At 39.8% G+C, this 20,598-nt stretch overlaps 1 protein-coding gene across 3 annotated transcripts in view; it reads right to left on the bottom strand.

Annotated features, from left to right (window-relative positions):
- The window catches only part of capzb (capping actin protein of muscle Z-line subunit beta), a 114,261-nt gene that overhangs the window by 18,645 nt on the left and 75,018 nt on the right, over window positions 1-20,598 (bottom strand). For 2 of the 3 annotated variants that reach the window (XM_072244768.1, XM_072244767.1), the window contains exons 4-6: window positions 18,604-18,717; window positions 9,984-10,125; window positions 6,325-6,441 (exon numbers count right to left, since the gene is read on the bottom strand). In XM_072244768.1, coding sequence (XP_072100869.1) covers window positions 6,325-6,441; window positions 9,984-10,125; window positions 18,604-18,717 — 373 coding nt within the window. The remainder of the gene's footprint in view (window positions 1-6,324; window positions 6,442-9,983; window positions 10,126-18,603; window positions 18,718-20,598) is intronic. The other variant, XM_072244769.1, reaches the window with a different exon arrangement.

Genomic DNA, 20,598 nt, shown 5'->3' with positions numbered 1-20,598 from the left:
CCTAAACTACATTCCAACTGCCACTTCTTTGCCCATGTTCCCAATCTGTCCAAATCTTTCTGCAGACTCCCTGCTTCCTCAACATTACCTGCCCCTCCAATCTTTATATCATCTTCAAACTTGGTCACAAAGCCATCAATTCCGAAACACTGACATATAATGTGAAAAGCAGTGGATCCAAACCAGAAGCCTGCAGAACACCACTTGTCACAGGCAACCAGCCAGAGTAGGCCCCCGTTGTTCTGACTCTCTGCCTCCTGCCAATCAGCCAATCTTCTATCCATGTTACCACGGGCTCTTACCTTGTTAGGCAGCCTCCAGTGCAACACCTTGTCAAAGGCCTTCTGAAAATCCAAGTACACAACATCCACCAATTCTCCTTTGTCTATCCTGCCTGTTACTTCCTCAAAGAATTCCAGCAGATACGTTGGGCAAGCGTTCCCCTGGAGGAAGCCATGCTGACTTTGGCCTACCTTATCAAGTGTCAAGTGAAGTTTATTGACATTTAACTACATACTGTACTGTATATCACTGGTCCCCAACCACCAGGCTGCGGACCAGTACCAGGCCGCAAAGCATGAGCTACCGGGCCGCGAGGAAACGATATGAGTCAACTGCACCTTTCCTCATTCCCTGTCATGCACTGTTGAACTTGAACATAGGGTTGCCAAATATCCTGTATTTGCCAGAAGATCCCGTATATTGGGCTAGATTGGTTTGTCCCATACGGGACCGCCCTTGTCCTGTATTTCCCCTGCTAAGGTAGAGCATTCCTATGAAACCTTTCGTGCCGAAATGGCATACAGTGAAGAAGCAATTACCATTAATTTATATGGGAAAAATCTTTGAGTGTTCCTAAACCCAAAAAATAACCTAACAAATGATACCAAATAACACATAAAACCGAAAATAAATAACACTAACATATAGTAAAAGCAGGAATGATATGATAAATACACAGCCTATATAAAGTAGAAATAACGTATGTACAGTATAGTCGGGAAGATGAAGGCAAAACCGATTTGTGGGGTGGGGGAAATCGGCACATACGCACATGCGCACATCACACGTGCACACAGGTGCCCGTGCAAGGCTTCATGGTCATGGTAGTCTTTCCTGGGATAAAGTGTCCCAGGATTTGACTGCTACTTTTGTCCCTTATTTGGGAGTGAGAAAGCTGGCAACCCTAACTGTAAAAGACATGTTGAGGTGAGTTTAACCCTACTTGAACACCACCCCCCCCCCACCCCCCTTCCCGGGTTGGCTGGTCCGCAAGAATATTGCCAATACTAAACAGGTCCGCGGTGCAAAAAAGGTTGGGGACCCCTGCTGTATATAATGTATATAACCATATAATGTATGTAGAAATGAGACGTTTCTTTAGGCTGTAAAGCACATTAGTATATATAACACATATCATGCGCCTCCAAGTACCCCAAAGTCTTATCTTTAATAATGGACTCCAACATTTTCCCAACCACTGAAGTCAGACTAACTGGCATATAATTTCCTTTCTTCTGCCTCCTTCCTTTCCTAAAGAGTGGAGAGACATTTGCAATTTTTCAGTCTTCCAGAACCATTCCAGAATTCAGTGATTCTTGAAAGATCATTATTACTGCCTCCACAATCTCTTTAGCTACGCCTCTTTCAGAATCCTGGGGTGCATCTGCTTCAGGTGACTTACCGACCTTCGTAACTTTCAGCTTCTGAAGCAGATTCTCCTCAGTAATAACAGCTACAGTCACATCTGCCTGACGTTCTTGAATTTCTGGCATACTGCTAGTGTCTTCCACAGTGAAGGCTGACACAAAATACTCATTAGGTTCACCCACCATTTCTTTGTCTCCCATTACTACCTTACCAGTGCCATTTTCCAGCAGTCCAATATCCACTCACCTCTTTTACTCTTTATATATTTGAAATAACTTTTTATATCATCTTTGATATATTTGGCTTGCTCCCCTTCATATTTAATCTTTTCTCTCCCTATGGATTTTTATTTGCCTTCTGTTGGTTCTCAATGGAATGAGTGTTGAACTCTGAAAGGCTAAACAATTTTTCTGATGCTTCATCATGTTATTTACTCAATTACCAAAAAGAGATCTTTCCCAAGAAAAAGGCAACTCCAGCGCTCTCCCTGGGATGAAACCTGATAACAATTAAACCATGTGTACTGGTGGAGGATAAGCTGAGTCAGTGTTATCCCATTACTTCATTACATGATTACCTTTCATAGCTTCTACAGTAATACTTAAAGGCAACCTTAATACATCTTACATATCCATTATATGTACTCTGTACACAAATTAAAAGCAGAAGCCAAGGTGCCTAAGTGGAAAGCTAGTCTCCAAAAGGCTGACAGCACGCAGTACAAAAACATCTATTCTCACTAAACACTGTTTTTGTTGGCAAGATTCACAATTTGGCAGTAATTATGTTCCTTGGCTTCATTTTTGAAAAAAAGAATTGAGTGTTTATTCTTTATTTCTATCAAATATTCACACCACTCAGGGTTTTACTTACATTTAAAAAAATTTTTTAAATTTAACTGTTCAGTATTCAATTATATTTAATAGAGTTTTCTTACGTTAAAGAGGTAACCAGAAAGTATGGGCATCACTGAATTAATAAAAAAATTAGTTTCCAATCTTACAAACTAAAACTACCAAAATCTCTGATTCCAGTCAATTCATCGTAAGTTACCAAAAACACAATTCACAAACAACATTTAACCATACGGGAGCTTACTGGTAAGGTTATTGGCTCATTAAACCTACTGTAAAAAAAAATAAAATTTTCCTGTATCTTCAGAAAATTACTGGTTTGGCCTGGTATAAGCATTGGACCAAAAGTACTTGCCTTTTAATGGTGCTTTGTTAGAGAGCTATAAATGAGGTGCATTTTGCAGGTCAGTGCATTGCTGACTCCCACACCTGTGCACCTTGGTATCAAAGATGGGAACATCACAGAGGCCAGATGGTAATGTGTCTGCTGCTGAGTCCAGAAACTGGTTATACTGAGCTAAAAGGCTGTATATGATCAATATTTGAACCCTCAGCTACACTCACATTGGTGACACATGTAGAACAGCCCCAATTATCTGAATCAGTTTTTAGACTTGGATGGAATATGTAGAGGCACTGTTAAGTTATTTCATAACATTATTTTGCAGTAACAATTTAGGTACAGGTGTCCCCCGCTTTTCGAACGTTCGCTTTACGAAACCTCACTGTTACGAAAGACCTACATTAGTACCCTGTTTTCACTTTCAGAAGGTGTTTTCACTGTTACGAAGAAAGGCAGCGCGCGTCCCAAGCAGCCGCTCTCCCCCGGATTCAGAACGGCACTGCTTAAACATGTGCCTGTGAGCAGCCGTTAGCAAGATGAGTTCTGAGGTATTGGAAAAGCCTAAAAGAGCTCATAAGGGTGTTACACTTAGCGTAAAACTAGACATAATTAAGCGTTTCAATCGTGGTGAACAAAGCAAGGACATAGGAGAAGATGAGCTGCCTGCCCTGATCGACGATGAGATGACACCCCCGTGTCCCACTACCCCAACACCGGGGTCCCAGACAGATACTGTACCCATTTGCGGAGAATGCAGCTGTAGCCAGGAGGCACACAGCACATCTTTAAGAAAAAAGCCGAAATAAACATGCTAATTAATTAGGTGCCACCGACACGTAATTGCTGGCCCAGATCAGAGGCAATGCAATCGGAAATCGGCACTGACCTGGACCGACAATTACGTGTCGGTGGCACCTAATTAATTAGCAAGTTTATTTCAGCTTTTTTCTTAAAGATGTGCTGTGTGCCTCCTGGCTACTGCTGCGTTCTTCGCGGCAATGTATCGGGTTGGCGGCCCGGAGGGTGGGGGCCACTGCACCACCCAGCCCGCGACGACTCAGTCTAACACACCACCATCAATTTGCTCGGCAAGCTGTCTTCCCGATTCCGGTAAGTGATACTACACTGTACATATATTATTTCTACTTTATATAGGCTGTGTATTTTTACGTGTTATTTGGTAGATTTGGCAGCCTTATAGCTTAAAGGTTACTGGAGAGCGCGTTTATGCCAACAGCGCTTGTGTGTAATTTTCTGCCAAGAGCGCTTGCGTGAGATTTTCGCTACGGAGATCTGTGCAGGCAATCATAGAGAAGTATTTCTACTTTATATAGGCTGTGTATTTATCATATCATTCCTGCTTTTACTATATGTTACTGTTAATTCAGGTTTTTATGTGTTATTTGTCATGATTTGGTAGGTTACTTTTGGGTCTGCGAACGCTCACAAAATTTTCTCATATAAATAAATGGTAATTGCTTCTTCGCTTTACGACATTTCGGTTTATGAACTGTTTCATAGGAACGCTCTACCTTCGGATGGCAGGGAAAACCTGTATTTAACATTCATATTACTTCAACATGTTATTATAAGAATGTAATAAGTGATTTTTAATCATTTTAATCCTTTAAATATTTCTAATCAGAGAAACTTAAAAGCACCAAACTGTCAGAAGGCCAGGGATAGGGATTTAGGAACCACCAGCTGAGAACTAGCACTCTCTGGCACATTTATATGCATTTTGTGACAACCACATTAAGAAAGTCTGTAGCTCAATCTGTGGCCATGGGATTAGCACTGGAAATGATTGAAGGGGGATTGGGGAAGTGCATGAAGCACGGGATGGATCCATTGCGTCTGACTTCAAGAAAGGTATCAAAGATTTTGAGAGATAGCAAAGTTGCATTAGAATAGAACCAAAGTTCAAGATTCTAGCTAAGGGAAAAGATGGATGAAACTGAGCTGGTTCCACCTAGGCTTAGAAAGGCTGAAGGAATGTTCACTGGTGGTGTTTAAAAGCATGAAGGTCACTTCATTCTTTCAAAGTGTCCCCCGCAAGAATGTCAACTATCAGAAGATTTGATATAAAAATCACTCGCAAATGAAGCAAGGACAGTTGTGGGAACAAGAATTTTTGTGCAACATGCTATGATCTGTAATTTTACTGCTGTAAGAGTGGTGAAAGTTTAATCAATTTGAATAGGGAAATGTGTATGTAGCAAAGGGACTAACTGTTCAACTCTTTCAAAGAGTCAACATGAGCACAGTGGGCTGAATGGCTGCACTTCATTAAATGGAGATGGATTCAAGTTTCTGTGAATCTCGCTGCTCATCATGACTACTCAAGAACTTCTTTTTCTGGTCTTCAAGGCATTGAAGCAGGTAAACTGAAGTGTGTAACCACTTTCGACATTGTATTCCTGACCTCTGTCAGTCAGCCACTCAAGGAGGTACAGTGAATAACCTTGGCTATGACTGGGAAAATTCTCTCTTCAAAGAATGTAACTGTTTATCAGTGTGAATGACACTCATCCTAATTGAAAAGTAATAATTAAGCCTTGCAGGAAAAATCACTGATTAGACCCATTAATGTAACAATTTAGCAGTATGGTAAATTATCGACATAATACTTGCGTACATTGCTATGTGTTCCTTCTATATACAATTAACTTCCTTCTTCAAGTCAGACACAACAGATCCTGACTGCAGAAGTGGTAGATTGAACATACATAGGCAATTAATGTAGGGTGACCACTGTTTCCAACTTTGATAACAAAGCTGCCATTGACCATCAAAGAGTTATATTTCCACAAAATGTATTCACTCACTTTGAAGTCTCACAGAATCACACATAGCTCTTTGACTCCCTAGTCAAAATCAAGATGGTGTGTGGTTTGGCGGGGAATCTGCATGTTGTTTTTCTATGTACCTTTTACACTTGCCCTTCTTAATGGTAAAGGAGATTCTGTTATGGTAGCCAAAGCAAATTTGTGCATAAGACCATAATACATAGGAGCAGAACTAACCCATTGAGTCTACGCTGATATTCCATCATGGCTGATTTATCATCTCTCTCAATTCCACTCTCCTACAATGAATTCTACATACAGTATCCACCACTTTCCAGCTAAATAAGTTCCTCCTCATCTGTGTTCTAAAGGGACGTCCTTGCATTTCGTACATGGTGCACATTTCAAGTGAATGTCAGTGAAGCGATGTGGAGGTGGTTAATGGGGTGTCAATCAAGTAGGCTGGTTGGGTCAACCTTCTTGAGAAATTTTGGAGCTACATTAACTTAGGCAAAAGGAGACTGGTCCACTCCATTCTTGACTCGTGCCCCACAGATGGCTTTGGGCTGTCAGGAGATCAATCACTCACTACAAGATCACCAAGCTTTAGACCTGCTCTTGGAACCATAGACGTTTTTGTTTAGAACAGTAGAAATGTTATTCTATAAACACAAGCGTATCACAATACCTGTCTGGTCAGACTGCCACCAAGGTTCATAGTGCCAGAGCCAGTCTTGTTTGTTTGTAGCCAAAGCATAACTGTGGAGGTCAGCTTGTAGTGAGCAGTACGTCCACTTGATTTCTCCTAGAAAATGGATTACAAAATCATTCAAAAATACAAAACAAAAAAATCTAGTTTTATTCATACATACACATTTTGAAAATTGTTCAGAGTGCATGATGCTTTGCTGCAGAATGAGTGACAACTGTACCATCGAAGATGAAAATGAGAAAAAGCAGAGAGTCATACTTGTTCTAGAAGAAATCAAGTTGGGTTTTAACTGTTCTAGCAAAGAATTTGTCTTCTCCATTATGTCTAAATGTCTATGGTTATGCTATATGATATAAAGTGAAATATAAAGTTGTATATTGGTACATCAATGAAATTAAGAAACGTGCCAATAACCTTTCACTAACTTTGCTTGCATCTTACCCAATCATACAGAAATTACATTTGACTTGCAGGAAGTGAATGGTGCATCCAAATCAGGAAATAACTCAAGTTAGGAAACACTGTAAATTGTACAGCTGGAATAATTCAGTTACAAAGTGACAATGAAGCTACTTGACTGGGTAGTACTGACAAATTGAAGAGTATCAAAGAAAGAAAAGTAGAAGTTCATTGGGAGAAATTTGTAACTATAGGAAAATAGGAGGTACACAGATAACTATAAATTGGTGGACAAGTTCTAAAGATAACAAGAAGAATACTACAAATATTGGATGTTACCTTGGAGGTTGATTTATATCAATAAATTGTGGATAAATCTTAAATAGAATACATATTCAGTTTATGGACTAAATTCAGGAAAGATGCACTGAAACACCACACTGCTGCAAAGACTTAAAGGATTAATCTGCAAGGCAGGTTGTATAAACCTAGTTTGTATTCCCTTGAATGATGGTCTAGGTATTTAAAATGAAAGAAAAACCTAGCATTAGAGATACAAAGAAACAACCTCGAGAAAAAAAAAACTACAAAATGTTAAAATTAAAGCCACACAAATTGAGAATGAAATTGCAATTTTTCCCCACATCTAGGTATTAGAAATTTAAAACACTCTTTGCAAAAGAGTGGGTGCAAAGTTAATCTAAAAATAAAATCCAAATTAGAGGAACAAAGGACATGGATTAATGACACAAAGGCGGAGCCAAGGTACAGATCAACCATAATTTAATTGCACAGGCTTGAAGAGCTGAATAGTACTTCTATTTCTATGCAACATAAATCATTCCATGGGAATTGTGTGTCAGTTCACTGTTTCTGTATTATCATAAAGCTATTTTTTGCATATTTTACCCTACACTTCTTCTAAAGATAGCTGCAGATCAGTAACCTTATCTTGAAAAGTTTTAAAGGAAATAAATTAGGGTTCCCAATCTGGGGTCCATGGACATCTTGTTTAATGTTATTGGCCCATGGCACAAAAAAGGTTGAGAACCCCTGAACTAGATACATTGGGACTCCGTGTTGCTATTACCCACAATTAATTATGATGGTGTGCAAAGATAACAAATCCATTGCAGGTGTGAACTTCATTATAAAATTTATTTATGTAAATATTATGATTTTTCGTTTGTATGGATTCCTAATTAGGAAAATGACCACTTAATAATATTTTACAAAGTGAAGTATCCAACTTTGGATAGGTTTCCATGAATTTTTTGGTACGACTTTTTAAAAAAAAATCATAATGTCCAGGCAGTGAACAGAACTCTAGCTATGCATTTTCAATAACCATGAACTGCCATTTGGAGCGCTACTGGAACAATACATTTCACAGATCCACAAACGATCAGTGTACACAAAGTACTGACTCTTTTTTTCAATAAGATGTTATTACATCATTGAGTTAGTGACACTTCAAAAACAAAATGTGTTATAGCAGAGTGATGAAAATTAGATGGCAGCTATAACGTGCACTAAGATATGGTGAGAAGCTTGTTTGTCTGGCACCCTGACACATCATTCCATGCACAAGTGCATTGAGATATTACAAAAGGAAGAGTAATAACAGAATGCAGAATGTAGTGTCACAGTCACAGAGAAAGTGCAGTGAAAATAGACAAAGTGCAAGGGGTATGAGATGGTAGCTGGAGGAATCAAGAATTCATCACGTTTAAGAAGTCAGTTCAAGAGTCCTAAAACAGTGGGACTGAAGTTGTCCTTGAAGTCCAGTGGGACTGAAACTTTTGTATCTTCTGCCCAATGGGAGACCAGAAAATGATGAAGTGGAAGGATTTTGATCATGTTCCAAAAGGGGAGAAAATTGTTCTTCATTTGTACAGAAGATCTCAAAGCATTGGATGACTGATATATTGTTTTTGAGGTTTAGCATTGTTTTGACATGACATCACCATGTTACACCAGTGACAGCATGTCAAAATCAATAATAATATTGTTTAATTCTTACACGATTTCACTGTTCTGGCGTGTCTTGAACACCCAGGGTTGCAAGCGTACTCGAATTAAATCACTAGAAGTAAGAAAATTAGTTGGAAAAGACTAGAACTAGAGGTCACAGGTTAAGGGTGAAAGGTGAAGTGGTTAAGAGGAACCTGAGGGAGAAATTCTTCACTCAGATGCTTGTGTAAATGTGGAACGAGCTGACAGCAGGAGTAGTGGATACAGGTTCCATTGCAATATTGAGAAATTTGGCCAAGTATACAATTGGGAGGGTATGGAAAGCAATGGCCCATGTACGAGTCGATGGAACTAGGCAGAATAGCAGTTTGGTATGGACAGTGTGAGCCAAAGGCCCTGTTTCTGTGCTGCAGTGCTCTATGACTCTATAAGTAAACACATTTGGAGCCTTGAATTATAGAGCATTTTTGAGTTTGCAGCAATGCAGTGAGATATCTTAAAATATTTTACATAAGAACTTAAGAACATAAGAAATAGGAGCAGGAGTAGGCCATCCAGCTCATCAAGCCTGCCCCGCCATTCAATAAGATCTGGCTGATCTGTCCGTAAATTCAGCTCCATCTACCTGCCTTTTCCCCCATAACCCTTAATTCTCTTACTATGTAAAAACCTATCTAACTGTTTCTTAAATATATTTAGTGAGGAAGCCTCAACTGCTTCCCTGGGCAGAGAATTCCACAGATTCACCACTCTCTGGGAAAAAGAGTTTCTCCTCACCTCCATCCTAAATCTTCTCCCCTGAATCTTGAGGCTATGTCCCCTAGTTTTAGTCTCACCTACCAATGGAAACAACTTTCCTACTTCTATCTTATCTATCCCTTTCAAAATTTTGTATGTTTCTATAAGATCCCCTCTCATTCTTCTGAACTCCAGAGAGTATAGTCCCAGGCAATTTAAACTCTCCTCATAGGTTAACCCCTTCACCCCTGGAATCAACCTGGTGAACCTCTTCAGCACTGCCTCCAAAGCCAGTATATCCTTCCTCAAGTATGGAGACCAGAACTGCACACAGTACTCCAGGTGCGGCCTCACTAGTACCCTGTATAGTTGCAGCATGACCTCCCTGCTCTTGAATTCAATCCCTCTAGCAATGAAGGCCAACATTCTGTTTGCCCTCTTAACAACCTGTTGTACCTGTAAGCCAACTTTGCACACAAATTCAGTATTAAGCAGCACCCTAGAAATTCCCAACAAGACTCCACCTGAACTTCCACGACATGAATGGAGTCCCAGCAGCCCTTGATCTTTTTTGATCCATCACCAGCTTTCTTGATCAGTATCACACCAGCAAATCCATGGTCCAAGTCCCAGAGGTAGACAGAAGAAACTCCTCCTTCAAAATATCTGCCAGAGAAATTTAGAAATGACATGTTGATTTCAGAGCTTCAGTGAGAGCACAAAATCTTCTTAAATATTATTTTAAACCTCATTTTGATTAGCCAAGTGCATAAGTTCAGCACATTTCCATGTCCCACTTTCAGAATTATTTGTTTACCAGGAGTTTCAAAGAAAGATTTGTTTGTTGTTTTTGAACTCAATAATATTAATAAATATAATCAAATAAATGCAAAGCAGGCAATTCAGCATCCAAACGGAGGACAATTGTATGCTTCAAGTGGGAATCATCACATGAAACATGGTTATATTCTCCAACATCACAAATGCTCAAGAATTTAATTTTACAGTTGTTATTAAAATAATGCAGTATGTGACAATGTTTTTTATCCATGGTACACTGAGTACTAATGGCTGATTATGAAGGTTACAGATAATGCATGTGGCTTAGTACATACAAGATCATTCTGAAGTGATACATTGATAATACTTTGACGTGTTCATTATAATGTACAAGTGTTAACTGGATTGCCTCCATAATTGAAATGTCCTTTGTCCTTGAATGGGAACATGCCTCATAGATTTTTGTAAATATTTGTAAGGGCAGAAGCATTCCATTCTATTACATTTAACTGGTGAGTCCGTTTAGAGCCCACATTTAATGGCTATAATACATATAAACAGATGCTGTATTCAATCACGCGAATGTCTCACACCAAAAAAATGTTTTGAAGAACTGTACTTTTAGTTTTTTTTTTGGAAAATCTTCAAAGAAATTTATAAATACATCTCAGCAGTCACGCATCTTAAAAGCAGTCAATTAAAGGCTGTTAGGGGCATGAAACCAATCAAAGGCTGACAGTTTTCAAAGGTCAATTTTACATGGAGGTTTAGTGCAATTAAGACATCTGTGTTATCTTGCAATTTGAAAAGGAACAAAGCTTGTGAACATAAATTACATACTTGATAATAAGCTCATTTACCTTTTTAAAGTTACACAAACATGTCTGTGAATTTGTATACAGAACTAGAATCGGATGAAGTGAATACCCTTCAATTTGATGATGTGATATATTCCAGTAAATTGGAGTACAGGAACCAGGGGTCTTTGTTTGATTGCTAGTCTCACTAATTTATTTGGCCATCAGACAAAATACCATCTAGTTCATAGGGTAAGCTAGTTCAGCTTTTGGTAGTGAATCTGAATCTAAAGGAAAGCTTCTAAACTGAATCCTAAGATTTAATGGACTTTTATGAATGAACACACTACTAGTTAAATTTTGAAGTGTACACCATTACATTTAATTAATGTCATCAGGATATCTGAAAGGCTCACTGACCTTTCACAAGATAGCCAATATAAAAGTTGCCAAAAAAGTGCAAACACCATTGCTTTAATATAAAAATAGCTACAAAAGTTGCATTGACACATATCAAAATGAATGTGGACGTTAGCTTATGGGAGATAAACAGCCTTTTATGTGTAGCATTCCGTCAATAACATAACCAGACCAATGTGGTGCTTGTAATGGAAATGAGAAGAGTTCAGAAATTAAAAATCAAAATCAATTATTATCAGAAGCCGTCAATGACAAGTATATCTAATGCACTGATCTGAGTTTCACTTAAACTTGTTAAATGCAACTCTCTCAATGAACTTTCTTCCTTTATATTTAATAAAGCAAACTAGATTCAGGAAAAAAAATTGCATTTGAGATCTCGATTAATTGTCAATTTAAAAGCTTTGCCTCAAACAACTAGGTGCTGTAGGAACTCAACAAGTCAAGACAGCGTCTATGGAGGGAATAAACAGTTGACGCTTCGGGCTGAGACCCTTCATCTGGACTGACCTTCGTCACCTTGTTTATTCCCCTCCATTGATGCTTCCTGACTTGTTGAGTTCTTCCAGTACTTTGTATGTTGCTCAAGATTTCCAGCATCTGCAGACGTTCGTGTATATTGTCTATTTAAGGCCTTTTTTCAATGCCTGCAGCCGCCAAAGTCCCAAACCTCACCACCCATTCAAGTCCTTAAACATGGTTTAAAGCGGTCATCACTCTGATCTCGGTAACTATGTCAATTTTTGATCAATAAAGCTTGCAATTTGTGTTTAAAGATGTTTTGCCCTTCTAATGGAACTGTAGATTGTAAACAACAAAAATCTGCAGATGCTGGAAATCCAAGCAATACACACAAAATGCTGGAGGAACTCAACAGGCCAGGAGAAAAAAAGATGAGGAGTAAATTAAAAAGGAGGGGGGAGGGGAGGAGAGGGAGAAACAACCAGTGATAGGTGAAACTGGGAGGGGGAGGTGTGAAATAAAGAGCTGTGAGGTTGATTGGTGACAGAGATACGGGGCTGGAGAAGGGGGAATCTAATAGGAGAGGAGAGAAGGCCATGGAAGAAAGAAAGAGGAGCAGCACCAGAGGGAGGCGATGGGCAGGCAAGGAGATAAGGTGAGAGTGGAAAAAGGGGAACAGTGAGTGGGGCGGCATTACTGGAAGCTCAAGAAATCGATGTTTATGCCATCAGGTTGGAGGGTCTCACCAATATACAGGAGCCCACAGGGAGCACCAGACATAGTATATGACCCCAACAGAGTCACAGGTGAAGTGCCGCCTCACCTGGAAGGACCATTTGGGGCCTGCCATCTCCACCAGGATCCCACCACCAAGTACATCTTTCCCTCACCATTTTCTGCTTTCCACAGGGATTGCTGCCTACGTGACTCTCTTGTCCATTCATCCCTTCCCACTGATTTCCCTCCTGGCACTTATCCTTGCAAGCGGAACAAATGCTACTCCTGCCCCTACATCTCCTCCCTCACTACCAATCAGGTCCCAAACAGACCTTCCAGGTGAGATGACACTTCACCTGTGAGTCTGTTGGGGTCAAATACTGTGCCTGGTAAGGCCTCTGGTATATCGACAAGACCTGATATGGATTGGGAGACCGCTTTGCTGAGCACGACCAGTAGAAGCGCCATGTCCCAGTGGTCCCCATTTTAATTCCTCTTCCCATTCCCACTCCAATATGTCAATCCATGACCTTCTCTACTGTCACGATGAAGCAATACTCAGGTTGGAGGAACAACACCTTATAGTCTGTCTGGACAGCCTCCAACCTGATGGCATGAACATCGATTTCTCAAATTTCTAGTCATGCCCCTCCCCTTCACCATTCCCCATCCCCTTTTCCACCTTACCTCCTTGCCTGCCCATCATTTCCCTCTGGCCCTCCTCCCCTTTTTCTTTCTTCCATGGCCTTCTGTCCTCTCCTATTAGATTACCCCTTCTCCAGCCTGCATCTCTTTCACCAATCAACTTCCCAGCTCTTTACATCCCGAGGCTCTTGCATCTTCTTCCTGATGGCAGCAGTGAGGAGAGCGCATGATCTGGGTGGTGGGGGTTCCAGATGATGGATACTGCTTTCCTGTGACACCTCATGCAGATTTGCTCAATGATGAGGAGTGCTTTACCTATGATGGACTGGGCCATATCCACTACCTTTTGAAGGATTTTCTATTCAAGGGCATTGGTGTTTCCATACCAGGCTGTGATGCTGCCAATCAATATACTCTCCACCACACATCTATAGTAGTTAGCCAAAGTTTTACATGTCACGCTGAAGCTTCAGTAGCTGATAAGGAAGTAGAGCTGATTATTGACTTCAGGAGGAGGAAACCAGAGGTCCATGAGCCAGTCAGTCATCTCAGAGGATCAGAGGTGGAGAGGGTCAGAAGCTTTAGATTCCCCGGTGTTATCATTTTGGAGAACCTGTCCTGGGCCCAGCATGCAAGTGCAATTACGAAGAAAGCATGGCAGTGCCTCTATTTCTTCAGGAATTTGCAAAGACTTGGCATGACATCTAAAACTATGACAAACTTCTATAGATGTGTGGTGGAGAGTACATTGACTGTCTGCATCACAGCCTGATATAGCCAAGGATTCAATGCAATGACTTGGAAATTACTTTCAGAGTGTGAAGATATAACTAAGAAAGGAAGGAACACTGACAAATCATACTATTATGACTTCAGCTTATTTAAAATCCTGGATCCTCATCTAACAGTGTGTAGAAGTTTACTATACAAGCTGTACGAGTTCAAGAATATAGTTGATCATCACATTTTCACAGGCAACCAGGAACAGTGCACAAAACTGGTCTTGCTAGTCATATCGATAAGCAGAGAATAAATTAACTTTAAAAACATAACAGTTCTAACTCATGCATATCTATGCAGGCAATGGCACACATACATACATAAAATTATGGTACAAAAAAATTACAACCCAATGTGGTGTAATATGCTGACAATGCTTCACCGTGCCTCTATTTTAAGTTAGTAAAATAATGGGCCTAAAAGATCAATCTAACATTTTATGAACACTTCATTTATACAACTGTTGTTTGAAGAATAAGGCATAAAATGAATGCAAGTTTGCAGAGATTTGTTACAATCTGTTATGCATTAAACACTGGAGAAAATGCTGGCAGATTACAGCACATCTTAAATGAATAATATTCTTCAACATGATAGTGGCATTTTGTCAAACATTATGTTTTGCCAATCCCTCCCCTTCCCCCCACCACCCTCAAATTTACTCTAATACAAAAAAAATTCTTCCACAGGGTACAGCAATTTTCAGCTTTTACAGACTAGCTTCGTTCCTTGTAAAATATGCAAAATATATATATATTAGACGACACAAAGTCTGTTCTTACTTAATTTGCAATTCCTTTGCCGACACAGATCAGTTTAAGTTTGATTCAACTACCCCCTGGATAGCTATTTACATTTCAACTTCCATTATATTTTTTTCCTGAAGAAAGCTTGCTAGCGGATGAACATTCAATGACTACAAAAAATCTTTATTAGCTTGCTTCAGCTCATAAACAGTACACGCACCCTAATAATGTTGTGCATTGATATTCAGCAGTAATCAAAGAGAATGACATTAACTGTGATATTTTTCCTGGATGAGACATTAAAACAAAACAGCTCTATCACAAGGCCAGAAGTAACACTTGCTACAATCTTACTGTAATCACAATTCTAATAATTAAAAGGTACATGCTAAATTCAAACAGGATTTTGATAGATTGCAATGACAAGTGAAAAATTATTGCCACAAGTAATAGTTATTAACAATTTTCCACCAGTTTTCAAAAGGCATTACTAACAGAACAACCACATTATTAAATCCCCAGCTGCCCTCCCATTCCTGTAAAACAGACTCTAACCACCTCCAGACAATGCTCACCCTTTCCCCCAGCATCACACACTGATATCTTGGATCACATCCGCTAACCAGACATTTTTGTGGGCAGCCATACCATTAAATCACCAAGGAAGGCTGGATGTCTTGCATTAACATCCACCAAACGTTTACTAAGAATTCAAGATGTTAAATAAAGGAATATGCTATTGCGATGCCATACGAGGTGCTGTTGTAAGACCACAAGATATAGGAGCAGAATTAGGCCATGTGGTCCATCGAGTCTGCTCTGCCATTTCATCATGGCTGATCCAATTTTCCTCTCAGCCCTAATCTCTGATGATGCTGTGGAGTAGAGTTAAGTGTCATAACCGTACTTGGAGAGGTGGTGGAAGACAGACAAGAGAAAATCTGCAGATGTTGGAAATCCAAGCAACATACACAAAATGCTGGAGGAACTCAGCAGGCCAGGCAGCATCTATGGAAAAGAGTACAGATTATGTTTCGGGCCTGCTGAAGGGTCTCAGCCCAAAACCTCAACTGTATTCTTTTCCATAGATGCTGCCTGGCCTGGTGAGTTCCTCCAACATTGTGTGGAGGAAGACAAAATCTGCTATTGTGGCCCCTGCCTATCCCCCACAAGCCATCTGTTGTCGGACCCCAACCAACACATATTCCACTCTCCCCTCCTACCCCTCCTCACAGTCCCCCACCCTGCTCTCATGACAATACCCCTTCCCCACACAAAACCACCACGGTGGCCTTCACAGCTGAACAGGTGAGAAGACAGCTGAAACGTCTCAACCCAAGCAAGGCTGCAGGACCGGATGGTGTCAGTACCAGCGTGCTCAAAGCCTGTGCCCCTCAGCTATGTGGAGTATTTCGCCATGTATTCAACCTGAGCCTGAGGCTCCGGAGGGTTCCTGTACTGTGGAAGACGTCCTGCCTCGTCCCTGTGCCGAAGACGCCGCACCCCAGCGGCCTCAATAACTACAGACCGGTGGCATTGACCTCCCACATCATGAAGACCCTGGAGAGACTTGTTCTGGAGCTGCTCCGGCCTATGGTCAGGCCACACTTAGATCCCCTCCAGTTCGCCTACCAGCCCCGACTAGGAATTGAGGATGCCATCGTCTACCTGCTGAACCGTGTCTACGCCCACCTGGACAAGCCAGCGAGCACTGTGAGGGTCATGTTTTTTGACTTCTCCAGTGCGTTCAACACCATCCGCCCTGCTCTGCTGGGGGAGAAGCTGACAGCGATGCAGGTGGATGCTCCCCTGGTGTCATGGATTCTTGATTACCTGACTGGCAGACCACAGTACGTGTGCTTGCAACACTGTGTGTCCGATAGAGTGATCAGCAGCACTGGGGCTCCACAGGGGACTGTCTTGTCTCCCTTTCTCTTCACCATTTACACCTCGGACTTCAACTACTGCACAGAGTCTTGTCGTCTTCAGAAGTTTTTGGATGACTCTGCCATAGTTGGATGCATTAGCAAGGGAGATGAGGCTGAGTACAGGGCTATGGTAGGAAACTCTGTCACATGGTGTGAGCAGAATTATCTGCAGCTTAATGTGAAAAAGACTAAGGAGCCGGTGGTAGACCTGAGGAGAGCTAAGGTACCAGCGACCCCTGTTTCCATCCAGGGGGTCAGTGTGGACATGGTGGAGGATTACAAATACCTGGGGATACGAATTGACAATAAACTGGACTGGTCAAAGAACACTGAGGCTGTCTACAAGAAGGGTCAGAGCTGTCTCTATTTCCTGAGGAGACTGAGGTCCTTTAACATCTGCCGGACGATGCTGAGGATGTTCTACGAGTCTGTGGTGGCCAGTGTTATCATGTTTGCTGTTGTGTGCTGGGGCAGCAGGCTGAGGGTAGCAGACACCAACAGAATCAACAAACTCATTCGTAAGGCCAGTGATGTTGTGGGGATGGAACTGGACTCTCTCACAGTGGTGTCTGAAAAGAGGATGCTGTCCAAGTTGCATGCCATCTTGGTCAATGTCTCCCATCCACTACATAATGTACTGGGTGGGCACAGGAGTACATACAGACAGAGACTCATTCCACCGAGATGCAACACAGAGCGTCATAAGAAGTCATTCCTGCCTGTGGCCATCAAACTTTACAACTCTTCCTTCGGAGGGTCAGACACCCTGAGCCAATAGGCTGGTCCTGGACTTATTTCATAATTTACTGGCATAATTTACATATTACTATTTAACTATTTATGGTTTTATTACTATTTATTATTTATGGTGCAACTGTAACAAAAACCAATTTCCCCTGGGATCAATAAAGTATGACTATGATAGTGTTGAAATAATGTTTGCTATAGTCTGGGAGTGACTCGAAAATTACTGCTGTGGTGATGGTAGTCTTGATGGATAATTGTATAACTGAATCATTCATAAAATCCTAGATTGATCTGTGAGATCACCAAGTGAGATAGTAGATCACATCATAAGACCAGAGCAACAGCATTAAGGGGACACCATCACCTCTAAAGCAAGATCCAAAATGGACATTATGCCCATAAGCATTACATTCAAATCCTGAAATTCTCTCATAAGAGCACTGCCGGAAATATTCAAGGGATTCAAGCAGCAGAAGGTGGGCCTTATGCTGAAATAAAGTATAAACTTGATTTCTATCTTAAATGAACGAATGGAAGAATGGAGTCCTGCTGAAGGGTCTCAGCCCAAAATGTTGACTGTACATACTACCTGGCCTACTGAGTTCCTCCAGCATTGTGTGTGTTGAATGGAAGTAATCCAATTTCCAACGGATCAGTGCAGAAATAAACAAGCTGTATTATCACATTTTTGTGTAATTTTGAGGTCATATTTGATATTTTTTTCTGGACAAATAAAAGCAATATTTATGTAGCTTTAGTGTTTTATATACTTTGGTAAAATCAGCAAGGCAACATCATCGTACAACTGATATCAATAACTGATTTCATTCGGGCTTGTTGCAGCCTGTTAGAATTGCAACTTCGCATTCCACTGCAGATTTTTTGTATTTAATAGAAAATCTGCATGTTATGAAGACTTAAGCAGCCAGTCTTAAGTCACTCTAATTTCAGGAGACTATCTGAAGTTAAGAATCAAAGTTATTTTAACTTTAAGTAGACAGCTCAAATAACTTTAATTTCACAATGAGATATTTAAAAGCCTGGGAGATTTAAAATAATCTATCTACATTTTAATCACATCTACGAATAGCACAGAAAAATACATTAAACCACTAGGCTTACAGGTCTCTGTACTGATCAAATGCTTTGTTGGCTTCAACTTCCAGTTTCCGCAGACGAGCTGATGGCATGGCACCATCGTCCAGAGGGGGATCATATTTATTACTCCAAGGTGACCTAAAAAAAAAGACAGCCATGCAATCAAAAACAGGCAGCCATTACAAAGTCTAATGTCATAAATTGGTTTACCTCAGAATGCAAACTGTACTAATCAATGCACACTGTTTCACTGCACAGGGCGAGTTTTATAGCAGGCTACCTTTTTTGGTAATAAGTATCATTCTTGAGTTGGCTTCCTAGAATCTAGATTTTTCTAGATTTATTTTTGTGAATCTCATGCTCTAGATAGATTCAAGTGCTTTCCTGAAAATTAAAATTACTATCCAGATAATAACTTGGTTCATAGTCATCAATAATTTTACATCAATGAATTATTTTGCAGGCATTTCAACTATGGAAAAACTGCTGAGAATACATTTAGTCGCAGTTGTGTTCAAGTAAGATGACCATTACATTTAAATCTCATTATCAGATTATCTGATTTATAAATCTACTTACATGTGAGGCAAGCTTCATCTCAATTTTTAAAAAAATATAGCTATACACAAGTACTTTGAGGTGATCATTGTGTATATTAAGATGGCAAACAGTTTCTGAAGGACTTGTGTCAAGTGGCTACCTAGTGTGTAATGTTTTATCCACCTTTATTTACACTGCTGCACTTTCTGACTTTAAAAGCCATCACTGCTAGTTGGTATTAATACATTTAATACTTGTGATTTATTATCTAATATCATTTCCTTTTAGGTACTTCAACATTTTAATGTCCTTTTTAAAGTTGGGGCATATTTGCATTTATATCTTACTACACATTTACTGTATATCTGAGTACTTAGTATAGTAACAATTTATTGATTGATAATATGTTGGATACTACACTTTCTTATTTTAAATTGAAATAAATTGCATGAATCTCAAGGGGAAAAATCACCCCTTTACCTTAATTAACTGGTGTTCAGTCACTAACCATCAAACTTAAGGATGAAGAGGCACCCTTGGTACTACATGCCATCTTTCCAAGAGCCTGTCATAAGTGCCATAGCCAAATGAACAATTCTGTTCCATTTATACCTTAAAAGAATGTGATATAGTTTTTGCAAAGTGCCACAACAAATATATTAAGAGTGATGTAGAGCATTGACCTATATCTATACTTATGTTTATCAAATTACTTAAAAGTTAGCAGTGCAATATTTTCTGCTTTCTGAACGGTCAGGTCATCAAAGCCATTCACCACATTTGGGCTTAAACTCCATCCAGGTAGTCCTGCCAATGGTTCCAAAATTATATTTTCATTAATTTTTGCTTTGGTCCTTACTTTGCATAATATATTCTTCTATTCTATTCTTCACTTTAATCCTTTTTAGCTTTTTTCTCAAATAATTTAAATTGCTTGATCTCTCAGTTGTTTGATAAAAGTATACAGAGCAACCATCTTCCTGCAATACTCTGAGCAAATGCTCTGCATTTACTAGCTGCACTCCCACCAATACTTAAAAAATAGTTTTTCTTGAACCAAAATATTGAGCAGATGATCTTGCAAATTCCAACAATCATTTGCCTTTCTAATTAAGATTTGTTTGTCACTGAAGCTGACTCAAACTTTATTCTCTATTTTTGATACCTCTTAACAAAATGCCCCTCTATGGTATTTCTCATATTTAAAATTATTTGATCCATAAAATTCTGTCACAGCACACCTCCAATTGTGAAAAATGCATTATTGTGATATTTTAAATGTGATATTTAAAAATGAATAATTTCTAAAGTAAATATCGCAGGCAGATTCAAACACAATCATTGCTTTAAAAGAAGTTGCACTGAAAAGAAAATTGGCAGAGTTCACACATGTTTACGTGGCATAAAAGCTTGTTTATTTATATGATACAATACAGAATGAAAAGGACAAAATATTAAACACAGATGTTACCAATGGCA

The sequence above is a fragment of the Mobula birostris genome, chromosome 27, assembly GCF_030028105.1.
Source record: "Mobula birostris isolate sMobBir1 chromosome 27, sMobBir1.hap1, whole genome shotgun sequence".
Taxonomy (NCBI): domain Eukaryota; kingdom Metazoa; phylum Chordata; class Chondrichthyes; order Myliobatiformes; family Myliobatidae; genus Mobula; species Mobula birostris.
Note: the sequence above shows the minus strand (reverse complement) of the source record. Positions and strands in the feature narration are given on the sequence as shown.